Source organism: Elaeis guineensis, chromosome 3, assembly GCF_000442705.2.
Source record: "Elaeis guineensis isolate ETL-2024a chromosome 3, EG11, whole genome shotgun sequence".
Taxonomy (NCBI): Eukaryota; Viridiplantae; Streptophyta; class Magnoliopsida; order Arecales; family Arecaceae; genus Elaeis; species Elaeis guineensis.
Window position 1 is genome coordinate 81,899,491 of NC_025995.2, and position 20,904 is coordinate 81,920,394.

The 20,904-nt window shown below is 36.4% G+C and overlaps 1 protein-coding gene across 1 annotated transcript; it reads right to left on the bottom strand.

The window, feature by feature from the left end:
• Positions 1–365: 365 nt before the first annotated feature.
• Positions 366–6,535, bottom strand: LOC105032764 (flavonoid 3',5'-hydroxylase 1). Its single transcript, XM_010907323.3, is given in 4 exon segments — positions 366–659; positions 769–1,402; positions 5,563–6,085; positions 6,087–6,535. Coding segments are annotated over 3 exon segments (1,527 nt in total). The 5' UTR covers positions 6,461–6,535; the 3' UTR covers positions 366–659; positions 769–772.
• Positions 6,536–20,904: the final 14,369 nt, after the last annotated feature.

Consider the following 20,904-nt stretch of genomic DNA (forward strand, 5'->3'; position numbering starts at 1 on the left):
TGCAATTGCTGCAACTATTGATAGTTCGAAACCATTGCTGTGGGATGAGCCAAGACGGTAGCCATAGATCTGTTGCTTGTATCAACGGTCACCTAAATCATGACAATAGCTTTCAGGGTATTGCCTTTGCCACAGTTTTGCCGACAGCTTTTTATGTTTTTGGCCATAATTTTGACAGCTACTATAGACATTTTTTCATAAGAGTTTTAACTCTCTCTTTTAACATCCTCATTGGTACGAAAGAGCATCACCTAAGCTCATTAGTACTCTCAATAGGGAATGGTTTGAGACAATGGGAAACTGTAGGTAAATGAACTTTGTATTTGAAATATGATATTTATACATGTGCACACAAACATATCAGCTGGAAAAGTATTCGAACGACATATATAACTTAAATAATGTGGCATTAAAGAACACACATTGGGATTCACATTTGCTCTGTGTGCGCGCGCTCGCGCGCCCGAAAGAGAGACGGAAAAGAGAAGCAAACCCACGCTCACTGTGATTTCCACTGGTCCAGGGCAAGTCCTAGTTCATGGAATTCACATTATTGCAACCAATACATATTTCACCCAGAAAAGGAAAAAGAAAAACCAGAAATATATATCACATATATATATATATATAGCTCCAACCTGTTGCTGGTAATCCAAAACCTGGATGACGAAAAGGGCATTGCAGAGGTTAGGTTCAAGGTTGGGAGTCGAAGAAAAGGGTCACTAAAAATAAATTTTGTATTTAGCCAGAAACGATATATGATGTTACCTCGTCACTCATCATATGCACTAGATGCTAGGCGTGGTTTTGCCAGTGCATTAACCGGCACAGCTTTCTGAAGTGCAAGGCCAGGTGCCTCTTCCATGTTGAGCTCCTCTCCGTCAGGCATTACCCAATCAAATGAGTGCAGCAGCGTGCCTACGATGTATTGCACGAAAAGAATGCCCAGATTTTTACCAACACAAATCCTTCTCCCACCTCCAAATGGCATTAGCTTGAAGTCAGTACCTTGCAAGTCTATATTGGCACCCTTACCACCTAAGAACCTTTCAGGATTAAACTCGAGTGGGTTCTCCCATATTTCAGGATCCCTCCCAATGGCCCAAATATTGACTAAGAGCCTGGTTCCTTTAGGGATGCAGTAACCTTCAACCTCACATGCTTGGTTGGATAAGTGTGGGAGGCTTAGAGGTGTTGTAGGGTGCATCCGAAACACTTCTTTGCATATTGCCTGAAGGTATGGGAGCTTCGGTATGTCAGATTCTTCCAGCATGCGGTCTCTGCCAATTACTTCGTCCAACTCGAGATGCGCACGCTTGAGGATGGAATGGTTCTTCAACAATTCAGCAATTGCCCACTCGATTGCAATTGACGATGTGTCTGTTCCAGCAATGAACATATCCTACGGTAAAATAACGTTAAATGGTACGTGAGTCCCTTTTGAAAAGAGAAGGTAGTTGCTGCCACAGACATCACAAACTTGACAGAATTCATATAAAAAGTAGCAGGAATAATAAAATATATTTGCGATCTGTAAATGTTGTTTGGGTCCTTTTTTGATTAGCACTTTACCTGCGGTGTTATAATGTGTTCCGGTGCTATGATTGGACCAAAAAAAATTTCTGAATGCATATGATCAGATCATTGATGCCTCGATGTTGTCATGTCAGCAAAAGAAACTTCCGGATGAAGAGAAGTTATAATGTAAGAAGGAGCTGGTAGTCAGGAGCCATCAAGACGACTTACGTTGCAAGGAAGATGAAGTCCCTTTCTGGTATTTGGTTGGACAGATAAGTAGAGGGAAATGACAGAGAGAAAAAGTGTCCTCCCATTTTCAGTGTGTTTAGCATCTGGATTAGGTCCTTTTTTTTGGACCTATCCGAATGAGGCTATTCCATGGCATGTTTTGGGATGTTTGGCGGGATAACCCCGATGTGGGGGAATATCCCCACTAATCTCCTCTACAAAATGCATCCTTAGGCTTTGTTCATGGAAGAGATATGGGTGGAACTGGGCCGGGCCTTACCTCTACCCGAGTCTGGCCTGAAAATAATTTTTGGGCTTCGGGCCAAGCTTAGACCCGATGAATATATAAAAATCTCGGCCTGAGCCCAGGCCCGAGCTCGGCCCGAAGACCCCCGGCCACTCCCTCCCCTTCTTTGCCTCGTCCTCTGGTGCCATGGCCGAGATCACGTTCAAGACCCTCTCCAGCATAGCGATACCTCCTCTGTCAACTCCGCCCCTCCCAATCTATGAAGGCTCTGCCACAGTCGCCGCCCGATCATCGGCCACTGTCGACATCCGATCACAGGCCGCCGTGTTCTGGAGCTCTAGATCCTTCTTCGCCATCCTTTTCTAGCTCTTGATGGCGATGAGGGTCCAGAGGCCATCCTCTTCAAGCCGATCGAGCAGTGGGTGCTCTCAGGTCCGCTCGATGTCTTGTCTTTCTTCGGTCGCTCACGAAGAAGAAGAACTGGATATCTCGAGGAGGCTCCAGAGGCCATCCCTCTTCCGATGAAGCCTCTCGGAGAAAAACCACCACCCTGGGTGCCTTTCTCCGGCCCACTGTGCTTTTCTCGATTCTCCTCCGCTGTTTCACTGCCCGATGGATCAAGCCCGATAACATGTCTCCTCCGGAGGAAATGAAGAATGGTGATAGTGGCGCCACCACGTGCAACTCCTCCCACATTCAAGAGGCCGAGCGACGTGGTGAGAGAGAAGGAAGTGGCCGAGCAGTGAAGGTCGGAGCAGATCAGGAGATGGGGGCTAGGGGGAGGTGGTAGAGAGAGATGGGAGCTTGCCGGCTTCATGGCTTGGGAACGGCCAATGGGCTGCTTTGAAGATCAAGTAGGGGCGGGGCAAATCTGAGAGCATATAGGCTGTTTTGATCAGGCCCAAATTCGGGCTTGAGCTCGAGCCGGGCCAAAAGTTTGCCCAAGCTTAGGCTGAAAATAAAATGGGCTCTATTTTTTGACCCAAACCCGGCCCAAAGCCGGTCTGGCCCGATGGACCTCGGGCCGGCCTGAGCCCACTTCCAGCCCTAGAAAGAGAGAATTTTCCTCTATCTACCATTGAAAGGATCTTCTATTCCATGGGATAAGTCCTCTTCCGGCATTTATGCGGAAGGTTAGGTAAAGAAAATAAGTAAATGCATCATTTTTTTTTTTTGGTGCTTTGGATTTTATGATTAGGGCAAAACTGTGCTCCCACCTTTTGCTGTGGTTAGAGATTTTATAGAGACAAAATCATAATTTGAGGAGCTAAGTTTTACCTATTCCATTGGATAATTCTATTGCACCAATTTGGTAGAAAAGAATTATCCAGATATGTCCACATGTTGAATCTACATGAATAAGACTATTCTATTTTATTCTTTGGGCCATTTGACAGAATGAGCCCCTGTTATGGGGATATCGCTTATATAGAGGAAGGGTAATCGGAATAGGTGGCTCAGAAATGGTTTGGATTGGATGCCTGTCGAATCACAAATTCATCAATATAAGCTGATCTATTAATTTATTAAATAAATTAAAATTTTAGGTTTCAACCTGATCTGTTTATTAAACGGATAACTCAATCTGACTCATATAACTCATTTATTAAATAAGTAAAGTTCGGTTAAATAGGTTAAGTATAGACTGGGTTAAATATGTTAGAAATAGATTAAGCAAACTTTAAATAGATTAAAAGGGTCAAATTATGATCTGACCTAATTATTAAATGGGTTAAAAATCTAAACATGAATCCAACCTATTTAATAAACAGGTCTAAATAAATTGACTCGTTTATGATCTAAATCTATTTATGTCAAATCCGAACATACTTAAAATAAATTATTTGTGGGTTAGGTAATAAATTGCCATCCTTATTTATATGATCTCCTCTACCAAATGCACCGTTAGGTTTAACATTGTAATGACAAATATTAAGCTGCAGATGGTAGATTCACATCAGCACCTTGCATTGGCAAGCTTGGCAAGTTTGATCTCGTGAGACTTGCCGTTGAAAGAAAGGTAAGAGATGAGACAAATTGAATATCTTGAAAGAGAGGAGGTTCTTGTTTTGGGAGAAAAAGGAGAGGAATATTACCTTCCCTCACCCAACCATCGGGGTGTAGATACCGAATTGGAACCTACGTTGTTAGGTCACCATTAATAGGTTTATCAATTTCATCAATTGGCACTTGCAAATGGCATCACATCTCCTGAAAAATTTGTTCTATTACTCAATATCTAATTCAAAAGCCAGTTGCTAGCAAAGTCAAAAGTTTAAATAATAATTTTTGGCTTGTGTTTTTGTGAAGGCCTTGCACCAACTATATATCGCATCAAAGTGGTTGGGAGTCTTTGATCTTATGGATGGACGCCCTAACCTTCGATGCATATCGTCCAACCTCCTCTATAAATGGGAAACGTAGATGGCCAGTGCTTGACTATTGCGCCTACGTATTGTCGCACTTTTCTTCGTGTTTACAATCGCGTGAAAGCATGCAATTGTTGTTGTGCCACAGGCACAAAAAAAAAAAAAAACACGCAATGCCCAAGTGTCAAATCCATATCTGCCCGTACAGAGGACTCGTTTGGTTTATGAAATTTTTTTTTTAAAAAAAATAATTTTTTAAAAAATAATTTCTCAAGAAATTAATTTCTAAAAATAAAATTTTGATATGTTTAGTTGATCATGAGAAGATGACTTATTATAAATTAACTTATGTTTGGATGAACATCTATTTTTTTGAAAAAACTATATAAAATACCTATTATACCTTTAGTACATATAAAACCATACATTATTACTCATAAACTTTATATAATATTAATATTATATTAATATTAATATAAATATAACATTAATATATTATAATATAACATTAGACCATAATAATTTATTATGTTAATATAATACTAATATATTAATATTATATGAATATTTTAATATAATAAATTTATTAATATAGATATAAATATTATATTATATTAATATAAATATTATATTAATATTAATAAAAATATTATATTAATATAAATATTAAAATAATATTAAAATATAATAAATATTAATATTATATTTATATAAATATTATGATAATATTAATATAATATTATATTACTATTCAATATTTCATTCTAACCATCCATTAATATTTTACTAAATTTTAATTATACATCTTAAAAAATATTTTAGAAAAAAAATATATTATCATTTTCTATGTTACGGAAAGTGCAAAATTCATCTTCTCTATTAATTTTTACTTTTTATAAAATATAAAAAATAATTTTTAATAAAAAATATATTTTTTATTTTTTTTTTTTTAAAATTCTAACCAAAAGACTTTTTTTTTTTCACTTTCTAAGAAATATTTTTTCACTCTCCACTTCCTGTCAACCAAACGAGATACAGATTCAAGGAACGGTAGACGTGGCTCCATATTTCCCTAACGGCATATAAATCTACCCGTAGACTAAGATGATGTGATGCTGATGAGAATTCCACGTCACAGTCCCTTAAATTTATCTCATATTTTAATTTATCAATATTTATCTAGGGGCCAAAGAGCTGTACCAGAACGAGTCCCTTGATGTTGGCATCAGAGAGCGCCACCTCACCCTCCAAGCTTTTGCAATCGGCCAAGAGACAATCCACGAAGTCCGGCTTCCCCTCCCGCTGGTCGGCCGTGTCCTCGTGCTCCCTAAGCATTCGGGACACCAACGCATCGAATCTCTCGTGCAGCCTTTTGGTGCACCGCTCGATTCCTTGCACGTCCAGCCATGCGATGCTCGGTACCATGTCCCCTACGTTGGTCAATGCCCCGAGCCTCATCACCTCCAGGATCATGCTCTTGAACTCGCCCGACTCTTCCCCATCCGAGTCGAACACCCGGCGGCTCAGTGTCGCGAGCCCCAGCATGTTAGCCAGCGCCACCATCGCCACCTCCTGGACCCGGACCGGCTCGCCCCGGAGGCTCAGGTCGAGGATGGACCGGACCGTGTGGCCGGCCTCGGACCGGCGGGCGGCGGCCCATTGGGGGAGGGAGCGGGGACCGAGGAGGTGGGTGGTGGAGAGACGGCGGAGGAGCTTCCAGGGGGCCGTAGTCGGCGAATACGAGGTCCTGGCCGCCGTACGAAACGTGGCGGGCGACGGTGTTGAGGGGGCGGTCGGCGAAGGGGAGGTCGAGGGTCTGGAGGAAGGCACGGGCGGCAGCAGGGGACGAGGCGACGGCAAAACCGAGGGTGCCTATTTTGAGATACATGATGGGGCCATAGTGCTTGGCGAGGGCGGCGAGGGCGGCATGGGGGAGGGGGCCGAGGAAAGGTAAAGCGCCAAGAAGAGGCCAGCCACGGGGTCCCGGGGGCAGTGGGAGATGCGGTGCGGTGTGGAGGCGGTGGCGGAAGAGAAAGATGAGGAAGGGAAGGAGGAAGAGGAGGAGAGTGGGGAGGAGGGAGACGTCATCCATGAACATGGTGTCAGAAGAGCAGCGCAAGCGCCGGTGATACGGGTGGAGCTAAGTTATCTTTCTTTGCGAAAGTTGAAACACTGCCTAAATCACGTGGAGTTTCAGAAATTGAATGACGTCATTATTTCTCAGCATCAGCCGATGGAGGAAAAAGGCAAAAATATCCTTGCTTTAGAAAGACGGCTACTTATTTATCTAGGATAAAACTTAAAGTGTTTCGTTTTCCATCGTTTATCTATCCGTACAGATTTAAAGCTTTTCCTCGTATATCATTCATTACCCACAGAGATCTTAAAGCGCTTTGGTTTCGATCATCCATCTACATGTAGAATCTTAAAAAATTTCATCCTTCATCATCTATTTATTTGTATAGATCGTAAAATGCTTTATCTATGATCCATTTGCTTATACAGATGTCAAAGTGCTTCATCTATAATATTTCATTCTTCTACATATATAAATCTCAAAGCGCTCTGCTCTTTATCATCTATTTGCCTGTATAGATCTTAAAGAACTACATATTGTCTATCATCCATTTACTTGCATAATTTCAAAATACTTTATAATCAATCATTCATCTATTTGCACAAATCCTAAAGCATACCATCCTGTATATCTATCTACTTACACAAATCTCGAAGTACTCCATCCTCTATCATCCATCCATCTACACAGATCTTAAAATATTTTATCCTCTATCATCTATCCACTTGCATAATCTCAAAGTACTCTATCCTCTATCATTCATCTGCTTACATAGATTTCAAAATGCTTCATTTTTATTATCCATTTGTATGCACAAATCTTAAAATATTTATTCTCCATCATCCATCCATTAGCAAAGATCTCAAAATATTTCATTCTCTATAATTCATCAACCTATATAGATCTTAAAGCACTTCATTCGATCATTTATCCATATGCACAGATTTTAAAGCACTCTATTTTCTATCATTCATCTATTTGTATGGATCATAAAGTACTATATTTTTCATCATCTATCTATTTATATAGATCTCAAAGGACAAAGTGATTCATCCATGAGCATCGATCTCAAAGTGCTGCTTTCCTCCACTTTCTTTCAATTCCCACCAGAAGAAGAGTCTCTTGCCGAGTTAGTGTTGGATTAGGTGGTTTCATGCATATAATTTCAAAATATTTTTGAATATTTAAGTAGAAAAAGCAAATCTAGATTAAAATATTTTTAACCTAAATATGCATCAGATCAAATTTGTTAAACCACCTACAAAAGGATCTATGATAGAATTGCATGATCATGTATCTGAATTTTGATCTAAGATCTAATCTATCAAGAAGAGATCTGATCTCCATATATTTGCACGGATCGATCTACACCGCAGTCGATGATCATGGATGTCTGGGTTCTTTAAGTCGCACATGCATCCGACCTCTACAGGTATCCACACGAGATTTTAATCTGATCAAAAGTTTTTTGATCTATTTGGGGTGCTAGCTCTCTTGCAGAGACCATTTTCTGATTGTTGATTGAAGATCTTTCTTGCTTCTCTCAAACCCTCTCAGATAAGAAGAAGATTTGGAGGAAGAAGATGAGGAAGAACTTTTTCTTCTCTCTCTTTTCAAAACCCAATGCATAGATGGAAACCCCAAAGAGCTCCCACATCCAAAGCCTCACACCCAACACCCTTTTTCTTTTTCTTTTCTCACGGTAAAATTAGATCACATCTAATTTCACACACCCAAGAGAGAACCCCTTTTAAAGATGGTGTAAAAAAGGGATTAGGTCCTACCTAATTTAGAAAAGGTCCAATCCTTATCAAATAAGGATTCAAATTTAAATTCAAATAAAAACTATCCTTATCTAAATCCTTTACGCATTGAGAAAGAGGGTGACAAAAGGGATTGGCATGAACATTCTCCATACAAAAATAATGGAGCGGGTGAATATGTGGGGTGCGGCAATATGGGGCACTAGGGAGAGAGTCCCAATCCATTGAAACTCTTACTTTAGGTGGCTAATTAATTTCTAACTAATTAGGAATTTGGTTGCACCTAAAAAAGAAAAATTTTAATCCAATTAAGAATCCAATCTGATCCTAATCTAATTAAAAAATTAGTTGAATCCAAATCTTGATCAAATCAGAAATTGATCTTTCTTACAATTGGATTATCTTATAACTCAATTAGACTTGATCTAATTAAATCCAAATCAAATCAAATCAAATTTAATTCAATTAGACTTGATCTAAACCCCATTGCTCAATCAGATTGAGCCAAATAGCAATCCAATTACTAATTAATCCTCCTGCAACTCACTAACTCTTAGTGAATTATTTTATTACAACTTTTGCATTGGATTAATCATCAATCATATTGACGATTAGATTTAGTAGCGATTCATAATTACTAATCAACCATCTGATCAGTTAAGTACCTCTATTGTGTGTGATCTTATGGATTCTATTCTTTCTGATAGTAAGAAATATCGTGATCCTCATCATAGTATCATTGAAACTTCTTTCGATGAGTTAGAATGATTCTAATTCTGTGCATCAAAGATCATCGATCATCAAGATGACACTCGATGAGTTTCACAATCCACCAGTGATACCTAGAGTATGTAGTGGCAATCCAGCAGAATAAAATTTAAACCTTTAGGTGCAGTTACCATGTAATTCAATCCTTCAATCATGAGTTCTGACTTGACAGAGGTCATGAAAAACTTATCAAATATCAACATCAGTCATATGCCAGATTGGCTCGACTTGAGTTTATTTATGAATCTCGCAGAACTCCTTTTTAGTATTCATATTTGCTTTAGCCAAAGACTTTCTGAACTTAGTCTTGTGAATCGCATAGGACTACTCTTTTTCTTCTAAGATCGATAGATTTCATCTAGGTGCATCCTACTTCTAACAGTAAATTTGAACCCACTGTAGCTAATATACACTACAAAGATCCAAATGGCTAAGAGTCCAAGTTTATGTACAGTCAAACTACAGTAACCCACTACAAATAGCCGAGGCACCGCAGGTTAAAGGATCATTCACACCACTGCAATATCAAAAAAATCATTGACGAGTGAGTAGACATCCAAGTAGTTTTTCATGTTGGTCATATTCAGTACAAGTTATTCTCTAACAATCACTTGCATTTTCGCCCTCATGTCTCCATATTGTAGACATGAGACTCATCTGTCCGAAAGAGAAGCGATCCGTGCACTGATCTAACTAGAATAATCACTGTCCTCCATGATGATCTCTCGCTCGAAAGCTTTTAGGAATTAACCATCAATAATACATGTCCCAAATTTTCAATACTTTAAGAATATGTATTATCATTTGTTAATTCTTTGAATGAATCATGTACACATAAAAATATGATTGAAATAAAAATACCCTTTCATTAGTAAATAAAATTTACAAGTACAAATTTTATGCTTTGAAATTTATAATATGTGTCAGCTAACAATTGATTTCTAAGACATATATCTAATAGTTAGTAGGAAGGATACTTATGAGATTTTACAATAATTAAGCTATCAGATGATCCTCTATTGAAAAATATATTCTAAAGCTAATTGTATTATTATAAATAATTATATTCTTGTATATAAATTATTAATAAATAAAAATTATTTTTGATTGTTCATCATAATTTGCATCTTTCTTTTATAAAATTCTTATTGTTATGATGAAGTCCTTAGAACTATAAAATAATTGATAAAGAAGAATTTATCAAATAATTTTTAAACATATTTACGATCAAATGATACGTTATTAACCAGAACAATAACACTTATCGAGTATAGATCATTGTGTACCATATGGATTGGTTGTCTTCATAACCAAGAAGTATGCAATACTGATATAGCATACATGTGAAATGTAAGAATACATCACATCGAACAGTGACTCACCTGCAGTGTGCTCTGCTATCAAGAGGTGCTAATGAAGGATATGGACATAAGTATCTTTCTGACTTGAGATTACCAAGATGAGTTGCAAACATCTCTTTATATTTTGATGCTGGACTATCTGTATTTTTAATGCATGATGGAAGGCTATTGGGTACAATCAAATGCTTACGAAGTCTGTGTGTGAATCAAAATGAGATTGATCCTTCTGAATTATAGGAGTTAATGTATCACTGTATTTCAATTTAGTAAAATCTTGACCAAGATAATCCTTGTGATCTGTCACAGGATTTGAAAGATTGAAATATAATGTAGATGACTTATCCAGGGTTGACAGTTTAACCCTAGATTATCTTGAACATTGAGGATCAAAAGGATGAATTATGCAGTAACCATATATCTAGATTCTTGAATGTTGCTTTGTAATTATTTGACCTATCCGAATGTCGAGTACTATTATTAGATGGTCACTTTGATTAGTACAGAAAATAGTTATTATACTACCGACTTAGTATTTGAACCTATGGAGTCACACACAAAGTCAAACAATGTAGGAAAGAATTGATCTAATATCTATGTGTTCAATTTGAAAGTATGAGACTTGATTGAACATATAGATTTACTTAACTAAGAATTAAGTTATAGGTCATATAGAATTAAACATTGACTATGTCTAGCTAGCACTGGACATGAGGTGTATGTTTAATTCTAGAGATGAATTTTACTTAATCAATAATCCAAAAAATTTTGAGAGATTAGATTCAAGTTCTAGTTACTTAGGTTAGATCTAATCTAATTGAACTTGATTTAACTTATGGCAATTAGGTTAATTAATTAAGTTAGACTTAGACTAGAATCCTAATTAGATTAGGATCAACAGTCTTTTTTAAATTTGATTTGAATCGGATTCGAATTTGATTCGCATTGAATCCGAATCTCAACCAAATTAGATTTGGTACACTTAGCCAACTTTTTCTGAAATTCTTTCTCTTTGTGGCCGACCAAGATGGAGAAGGAGCACTGAAAATTGCACCCCACCCCTTGGGCATGCGGTAAAGATGAGAGGCGCAAGGTGGCGCCTCTCCTTTCCTCTTTTGGATCCTTATGCATTAGGAATCTTTGACTTTGATTTAGAGTCCTAATCTTTAAGGTGTTTGATTAGATTTAGGACTTCTTATCTATTTAAAAAGGTGACTCTTGGTTGTAAAAAAGATATATGTGAGAGATTGAGCAATTGATCTTGACATGAAGTTTCCTCTAGTGTAGGCGTGAGATTCCCCTTGGCGTGAGCTATCCTTAGGTGTGGTGTCTCCCTTGTGGTGGTGTGTAAAATCCTTTCCAAGCCATTGAGATTAGATCTTAAAGCTCTCCTCTCCTTCCCTTCTGAAGAAGTGCCTGAAGTCTTTATCCTTCTCTACTGCATTGCTTGGCATGCATACGAAGTAGAAGATCTACACATCCGAATCTCATGAAGCAACTGATTTTTGGAATCCAACAACCTTGATCTTGATTCCACTATGCATTAAGGTAACATTCATAAGAGTTATGAAAATTTTAAATATGAAATCTATTCTCCTTCCTGGACATCCGATCTGACTTATTTTTTTTTTCTTTCAACTGGTATTAGAGCCAGGTTGAAGTCTTGAATGCATAGTTAATTTTTTTGTATTTTTCTAATCTGGTATGTGACCAAAATTTTAGATGAAATTATATCAAGTTTTAATCTGATTTTTAATATTTTTTCTAATCTAATTTTGACTAGATTTTCAAATCGAAATCAGCCCCTGATTATAGTCTATTAAAAATCTATTTTAACAAAAATTTTTCTATAGATTTTTGTTCAAATAAACAACCTGATTATGCCTTGATTTAAATCTATTTTTGATATATTTTTATAGATATTTTTTAATTATGAAATTGATATTTGAATCAGGTTTAGATTTGAATATATTTTGACAGATTTTGGATAGATCTTTGCACATATTTGTTCATCTTCTAACCAGAAATTTTCTATGCATTCATACAAAGTTTTTTAATAGGTTTCTATTATATTTCAGATTTGATATTGATAATTTGTATGATGTATAGATTTAGGTTCAGATCTAAAATGTTTTGTGATGCAATGTCATGATCTAATTAGATTAGATGAAAATTCTGCTATTGTCGTATTCTACATATGATTTAAATCTGATTTTTGTTTGTATATATATGATATGTAGTGTAGAATTCTTTCTAATAGCCAAGTACTTAGAGTGAGTTAATCACCATGGCCGTCCAATCATAAAAGAAAGTAGAGATTAAAGTTTTTCTCTAGTCCAATTGACGGATTCTCTTATGGTGTGTAGAGGTGCCGCTGTGACCACATCTCATAAAGAAGAACAGTGAAAAAAAATTTAAAATTATTTTAATCATAAATAAATTTAGATTAGATCTAAAATAATTTATAATTTTTTTATTACCATTTTATGCAATATATTCAGACCTGAAAATTTTATGATTTGAAGTTTTATGACATGACGTATGCTTTGCATAAAAACTTTTGTAAAATAGTTTTACATTGAAATTATTCAGAATGATTTTCACAACCTGGCCATAACGATTGTTGAGCTAAATTCAACAACTCATAAAAACTTGCAGCATCCATATTTGGAGGCTCCTCTACATTTCATTCAAACTACTGTCCAAATTTTACACCAGCAGCATCACACACCATCCCTTGATATATATTCACATGTTCATAGTTACTACATGGAATATTGCTTGGACCACCTGAATCTGTCTGATTAAAATTTCTTATTGGAAACCCACTCGATTCATCTAAATGCATGTCAAAATCACACTCTTGATGACTACTTATGGCAGTTGAATGCATGTCATCATCCAATTAATCGAGTTGCTTCCTCTCCATGTGATGTCTAATACCAATACCTCGGTATAAACCCTTTTTGAAGGATGTGAACATTCACCAAATTTGGGGCTAAGTGCTTCTCATTTTTACACAACTTATAAAGACACCTAATAACTTCCTTAATTATATATTTTGGTTGTTAACAAGCAAAGTTAATGAACTCTTTCAAGCCATTTAAAAATTTATTTGTATACTCCCTTCGGTCTGGAAGAAGCCGATTATACATCCATATCTGGTGTCCAGAGATTTTTATTTCTGTACAACAAACAAATCAATCCTATTGCAAGTTTTTAGCAATGAAAAGAAAAATCACCTATTGAAAGTTTGCCAACCTCTGGATGACGTAATTTGGATCTGCACCTAAAAAAAATATATCTTTATAATTCACAAAGCTGTAACAACAGCAATAGCAGTAGGAATAGAGACCTTAGGCCTATGGCAACTGCCTATTCCTACAGTGGGGACATTGTAGGAAACCAAATCATACCATCTAATTAAGTACTATAATTCACTAGAAGTAAAGTTTTGTTCTAATGAAATACTAGATTCTGTAAAACTTCTATAGAATATCAATCTTAAGAACTTTATATTAGAAGTAGAAAGTTTTTTACCTAAATCTTACTTTTTCAATAAACTACCGACATTGTAAGAAAGTTTGCAAGAATAAAAAAAACATTCAAGACCAATGTCTTAGGCATTCAAGGGAATATGATAATGAAATCAAGATCAACAAGTGACAAACCTAGAAAAAATTAGAATGACAATGAAACAAAAAAAGAGAACCTATAGAGTCAAAAATCAAAGCTAATGTTTCAACAATACCTCTGCAGACGTGCCCCCCCCCATGTCTGCAATGAAGGTCGTAAAGATGACGAAAACCATCAGCCAAGATGAGAAGGCTGACCTGAGGAAGTCGAGGACTTAGAGATGGCATCGATGTGAGAGAAAGAGAGAGGTGGAACTTGGAGAGGATGTCGATGCTAGAGAAAGAGAGAGGTTGTGGTTTGGAGGTAAGAGCGAAAGAGAGAGATACCTCACATGCATGTGGGTGAGGGAGGGAAAGAGATATATCACACAGAATTTGAAAGTTTTTCCTCCTGAATTTTAAAAATTAATACACACAAACTTATTTAAAAAAATTTATCATAATTTTTTTTGTCATTCTATTTTTAATTATCTTTTTTTGAAAAGCCCAAACAAAGTATTGTTCGTATACTCAAATAAATCAACACCCTAATTAAGTACACAAAATTAATATATGTATGGGTTTTGATTATTGTGTTATATATAAGATCGATCATCTACTAAAATAGACAGTACCGAACTAATTACTAAATAAAGTCATCATCGATCATATATAACCAATAACTAAAAATTCAAATTAGGATCTAGCTATCATGCATGTAAGCGATGATGATGGAACAATTTATCCATTATCAACTAGATATAATTAATTCGATCAATATGATATATTCATGTCGTTTAGTAATTACATGTATATATCTATATAACTTGTATAACTTAGCCTGTGTGCAAAATTATTTTTGGCATTGAGAGATACTCAAGAAGTTTGGGATGGAGAATGCAAAGGACATTGGAACACCCATGAGCCCATCTTGCAAACTTAAAAACTACTGATAAAAATCTTTGTCAAGAGTTTGTTGAGTTAATACTGGGTGAATTTGAAATGAGTATATGGGAGAGCTCAATTTGTTCCTCAGACTTCAAGTCAAGCAAAGAAATTAAAGAAGATATTGAGAGATATTGAAGAAGTTTGAGATGGAGAATACAAAGGAGATTAGAACACCCATGAGCCCATATTGTAAACTTGAAAACTACTAATGAAAATTTTTGTCAAGAGTTTACTGAGCTAATACAAGATGAATTTGAAATGAGCATGATAGGAGAGCTCAATTTCTTCCTCAAGCTTCAAGTCAAGCAAACAAATTAAGAAAGGCACTGAGAGATACTCAAGAAGTTTGGGATAGAGAATGCAAAAGACATTGAAACAAATTAAGAAAGGCATCAAGGTATGATCGGATCTCTAGTTTACCTTACTGCTAGTAGGCCTGACATTCTATTTAGTGTATGCATATATACTAGATTCCTATCAAATTCAAAAGAATTTCATTTGGTTACTATAAAAAAAAATTTTAGATATTTAATGGATGCTCAAAATCCAGAATCTAGTATTGTGGTACTTTAAACACTCTTTACTTAACTTAATTGGATATTCTGATGCTGAATATGGAGGGTGTAGAATTGATAAAAAATATTATCAATTCTGAATTTAATCTCATGGCTTAGCAAGAAGCAAAACTCAGTTGCACTTTTTACGATCGAAGCTGAGTATGTTGTAGCTAGGGTTGCTGTGCTTAAATTTTCTAGATTAAACAACAACTTGAGGACTTTGGAATTGAACAAAATAAAATTTTAATAAAATATGATAATACAAATATAATTAATATGAAAAAATCATCCTAGATAAAATAGATAAGACATCATAATTTCATAAAGGACCATGGAGAAATTCTTTGTGCACCGACCGTGGTGTAGGAAATTTGACGTGGAGTGTATCAACTGTGCTGATTCATCCCCATGGAGGGGTCCCACCACCTGTTCATGCCATCTCCAATCCATCACATCCATCGCCCGAAGCCACATTTAATGTGATAAGATGTATCGACATGCAATAGGGAGGGATTTACCACATATCAAATCAATATATTGAAATTATCATTTGACGAGAATGCCCTTTTCCTCCAAAAATCAAAGCTTTTTCTCCTCTTGCTTGGCCATTAACGAGGAGAAATTATTGCATGCACCAGGTGCATGTGCACCAAGACGAATCTCGGAGCATATGCACAGTGGAGAGCCCGCAATCAGGAATCGATGAAATACAAGGGGGTTTGTGGCATGTTATCCACCATGGGATTTATGCAGTGCACTTGCACCTGGTGCATGCAATAATTTCTCCATTACGAGAGCTTCATTTCTCTCTCCTTCATCCTCCTCCTACTTTAGCTTCAGGGCCTCGAAGATTTTTCTTGCAATGAGAAGTCGTGATGATCCCATAGGAAGTCGTAAAAGGGTAATAGAATGTTATAGTCATTGTTCGAAGGCCATATATGCCAGAAAAAAGCAATATGGGAGCCTTCATCTGCATGGTATGACTTCTTGATGAACTTTCAAGGAATGTTGAAAAGATAAGGGCATATGGGGGTGGAATCTGCTCTTAGAGAGATCTATTACCTCTCTGTGGGAGCATGGAGGGTGAGCAATCTCTTTCTCCCACTGCTCCTAGAAATGTTTCAACTCCAGTAGCCCTATTGAGGTTATAGTGACTGTTATGACATCTTATTATATATTTATGACATTCTACACTCTATTTGACTCATCATTGCAGCGAAAGAAATTAAGGGAGTGTAGGAAGTTATAACCCCGCAATAAAATGTCATAACTATAATTGAGAAGTCATATAGGAGAGAAATAGGTTAGTGGAAAACCTTCATGTCCATCCTATGTAACCCTAATTAAAAATTTTTGACCTTCTCTTCTTTCTTTTGATGCTATATTTAATTTTTATGATATCGTGTTATTCGTTTGACTCAACAAAAACCTTCGTCTGCATCATAAGTCATGACCATAGACATTTTGGACCTCATCTTGAATTGTTTTGCCATTTTATTTTATTTTTTTGATATCGAGAATGTTGTTTGAGTTTTTATTACAATCGAAAGTGATAACAAGAAATAGAAAGTTGTAAATAGAATATAAGATATCATAAGATCTATCGAAAAGTCATATAGGCTGGCAGAAAGCATCATGGGAGCCTTCCTCTGCATGCTATGACATCTTGATCAGTATTTATGATATTCTTTTGCATCGTTATATCATCCTATTATGCTCTTTTGGTATCATAAAATTTGTTTGTTTGTTTCTTCCCAATTGTCAGACTTGACGATGGAGGGACCTTTGGCCGTGCAAAGAATAAACCATTACAAATATCAGAAAATCCTTAAAACTAACTCATTGTTACACAATAATTTATTACATATATAGTTAAAAAAAATACAGGATAGTGGAAGGATGAAGAACTACTCTTCATCTGATGAAAACTCCCCGACCTCCTCATCATTGTTTTCTGAGAGCAGGTGCGTCAAGTCCAACTTTGGACCATCCTTCACAAGCATGCCTTGCAGTCGTTGAAACCGTAGATGAAACTGACCGAGGATGCCTCCAGGATTTTCTCCTGAAAATCGATCGAAGCCTTGTACTCCTCGATACTAGAGGATTTGATGCCATCGAAAATGTGGACTGGCATCTTGCTAGGAGAAGACTGGGCCCAACTAGAAAGGAGGGGAGCCTGGAAGGGTGGTGGTAACCCAACCGATGGTGGCTCAGATAGCTGCAAACAAAAAATAGGAACAGGAGGCTAGGGAGTACTTTATCTTTTGGAGGATGACTTGCTGCTCTCGAAGCACATTTTCTTCCTCACTACCTCCTTGATTGCACCAAGGGAAGGCTTCACTGATGGCTCCATTCCTCAACACAGGTAAGACAATTTTTTTTCCAACATTCTTTACGAAAAAATCTGGATGGACGAATAGTCTATTTATAGAGAACACGGATGACATAGATCTGAACAATGAATCGTTAGATTTTGCTATATGTAAAAAATTTATTGGGAGCCATGCTCCTTGCTTGCGACCCTTCATCAACCCCTTTTCAGATTTAATTGCATTTGGAGAATCCACGAGGGATGCTTCATCACTTTGGCATTCATTCATAATTGACTCTTTGAATCTCTTCTTACAGAGTCATAATTTTGTGATCCCTCGAGCTCCATTCCTTCATAATTCTTATATATTTTATGTGATATCATGTATAGTTTAATGACTTTCAATTTAATTTTTATGACATCCTATATATTTGTATGATTTTTTTTATCTCATTATGACATCCTGTGGTCTTGTTATGACACATAATCTTTACAATGATATCGTGTATAGTCTGCAAATGGGTTGGGTCGACCCATGACCCGACCTAGTAGGACCTGATTAGACCTGATCCTATCCATTTTAAAGGACCCACGAGGATGGGTCAGGTTTTAAAATTAGATCCATTCAATATTTCAGATCGAGTCTGGATTTACTGAATTCGGATCTGACCCAATCCGATCCGATCCGATCTGATCCTAATTTAGTATTGAATCCAACATATAAATTATAGAACAAATAAAATGAGATTAGAATTTTAAATGCTCTTGTAGTATTGTTATTTTCATATAGTTTTATTGAATTTGACTGTGAGATTTTGAGAAATTAATTATAAATTAATAGCCAAGATAATTAAAGTAATATTTATTTTTTTTTATCATAAACTTTGCATATGTTGGTTTATCATACAAACAAAGTCCGATCAAAATTTGAGTATGAGCCAGATCTAAAATTTTTAGATTAGGATCGGATTATACATGAATCCGACCCGACCCAAATGTTCCAATGGGATAGATTTTTTGATTATGAATCCAACCCGATCTGATCTGATTTTCAATTGGGTTGGGTCTAGGTCCAATATTAAGACTCGATCAAGGGACTGGGTCAGATCGGAGTCACTCATGATCCGATCTGACCCAACCCATTTGCACCCTCTATTATAATGTTATGTTGTTTTCTTGATCTAATATTATATGACATCTTATTGTATAATACCACTTTTATATTTACATTTATGACTCCCTATTGCATGATATGATTTCCTATTATATTATATTGCATGATATGATATCCTATGCTGTCATATCGCATCCTAATTTTTTATTGATGGTACAATCATAATGGTTGCAGTTGGCACAGTGGAACCATCGTCAGATGATTTTAGTTATGTGCCGGATATCCTTTTTACCCCTTCTTTCACTATTTTCAAATTGACAAAAATATCATTTTTGCCGTTGTTCTTTTTTTTTTGGTAAACATTTTCGCCCCCATCCTTGAAAGAATAAAATATCCAGTAAGACATCGCAAGCTTTTCATCTTCCTCCGACCTCTCTTTGTCCTGCAAGGGGGTTTCCTTTCCACTCTAGTGATCCTCTTTTCTCCTCTCGATGGTCGGTGGTATTTTCCAATGAGGGTCTTTAACTTTTAAAAGTTGTGTAGGCATCCTATTGCCCGATTTCACGTATTTCCTTTCCCCCCATTCGTGAAAGAGGTCCAGTTGGTGTAGGAGATCCTACCGATTACTAATGGCCCCTAAAATGTTTGAATTTAAAAGGTGGGGAGGAGAAGACAAGGATGAAGAACATAATATCAGAGGGAGCAGCACTATTATAGTGTATAGTGGAGACGATGCTCCTAGTTCAACCTTCGAAATAGGAGAAATAGTAGAAAAAAGAGAAGGTAATGACATGCTATTCCTTTTTATGATATGATATTGATTTGTATGACTTTCTATTATTCTCTACATCATTCTATAGTCTATTATGACATCTTATGATTTTTTATGACTTCCTCTTGGTTTTTATGATGTTCTGATATTGTGTATGACATCCTATTCTTTGTTATGACATGATGTTGATTTGTATGAATTTCTATTATTTTTGAAATCATTTTGCAGTCTATTATGACTTCTTGTTATTTTTTATGACTTCCTCTTGATTTTTATGATGTCCTGATATTGTGTATGACATCCTATTCTTTGTTATGACATGATATTGATTTATATAACTTGCTATTATTCTCGAAATCATTCTGCAGTCTATTATGACATCTTGTTATTTTGCATGATTTTCTCTTGCTTCTTATGATGTCTTGATATTATGTATGATATCCTATTTCATTGTATGATATCCTATCGATTACTATGACTTCTTCATGTTAATAATGCACATGTGTATTGCAGGGGAGCAATCGAGCAAGCTGAGGAAGGTTTGGATTAAGAAAGGTAGGACCCTTCAAATCTTTAAGAACTCATGCAAGCCAGCTGTCTACATACAGAATGTCTGTAAGATACAGTTTTTCGATTCACACACAGGTATTATCTTTAGGACCCCATTTGGTGCCTTCATTGACATGGATCCTATTGGAGTCGATGGGGCATTTTTATCTGATATTATAAAGTGTTATTTAGGGGGTGAAGAATTTATGATTGGTGGAAAGAGAATTAGATTCAGTGTGGAGGAAGAGATGCTTATTTTGGGTCTTCTATGTCATGGATATAAGATATCAGTGAGAAAGAATAAGGGGAGGCTCTTTGAGAGATTTGGGTCTAAATTAGATCTGCAGCATAAGGGGTTAGAGAATTTAATTTGTGAGCTAAAGTCATCAACAAGGAAGGAGGACATTGAGGACACTGTCAGGCTTTGAATAGCCTATATGCTTGCTATGTTTTTGGCTCTCAATTCAAACTAGATGTGTCATGATTTTTGATCCCCTTCTTAAATAACTTGTCACAAGTCGAAGCTTTTGCATGAGCTGTTGCCATTAAGAACTTAACTCTGAAGGTGCTCCCAGAGATTGTCGAGTGCTTGAGGTTCGAGAGACCACTTAAAACAAAGAGGCCAGACAAGGGTAGAAGGCAGCCCACACTCTTTGGTTGTTCGGCAACCCTCATGGTGAAGATATCATCAAATTAAATTTCAGATCTATG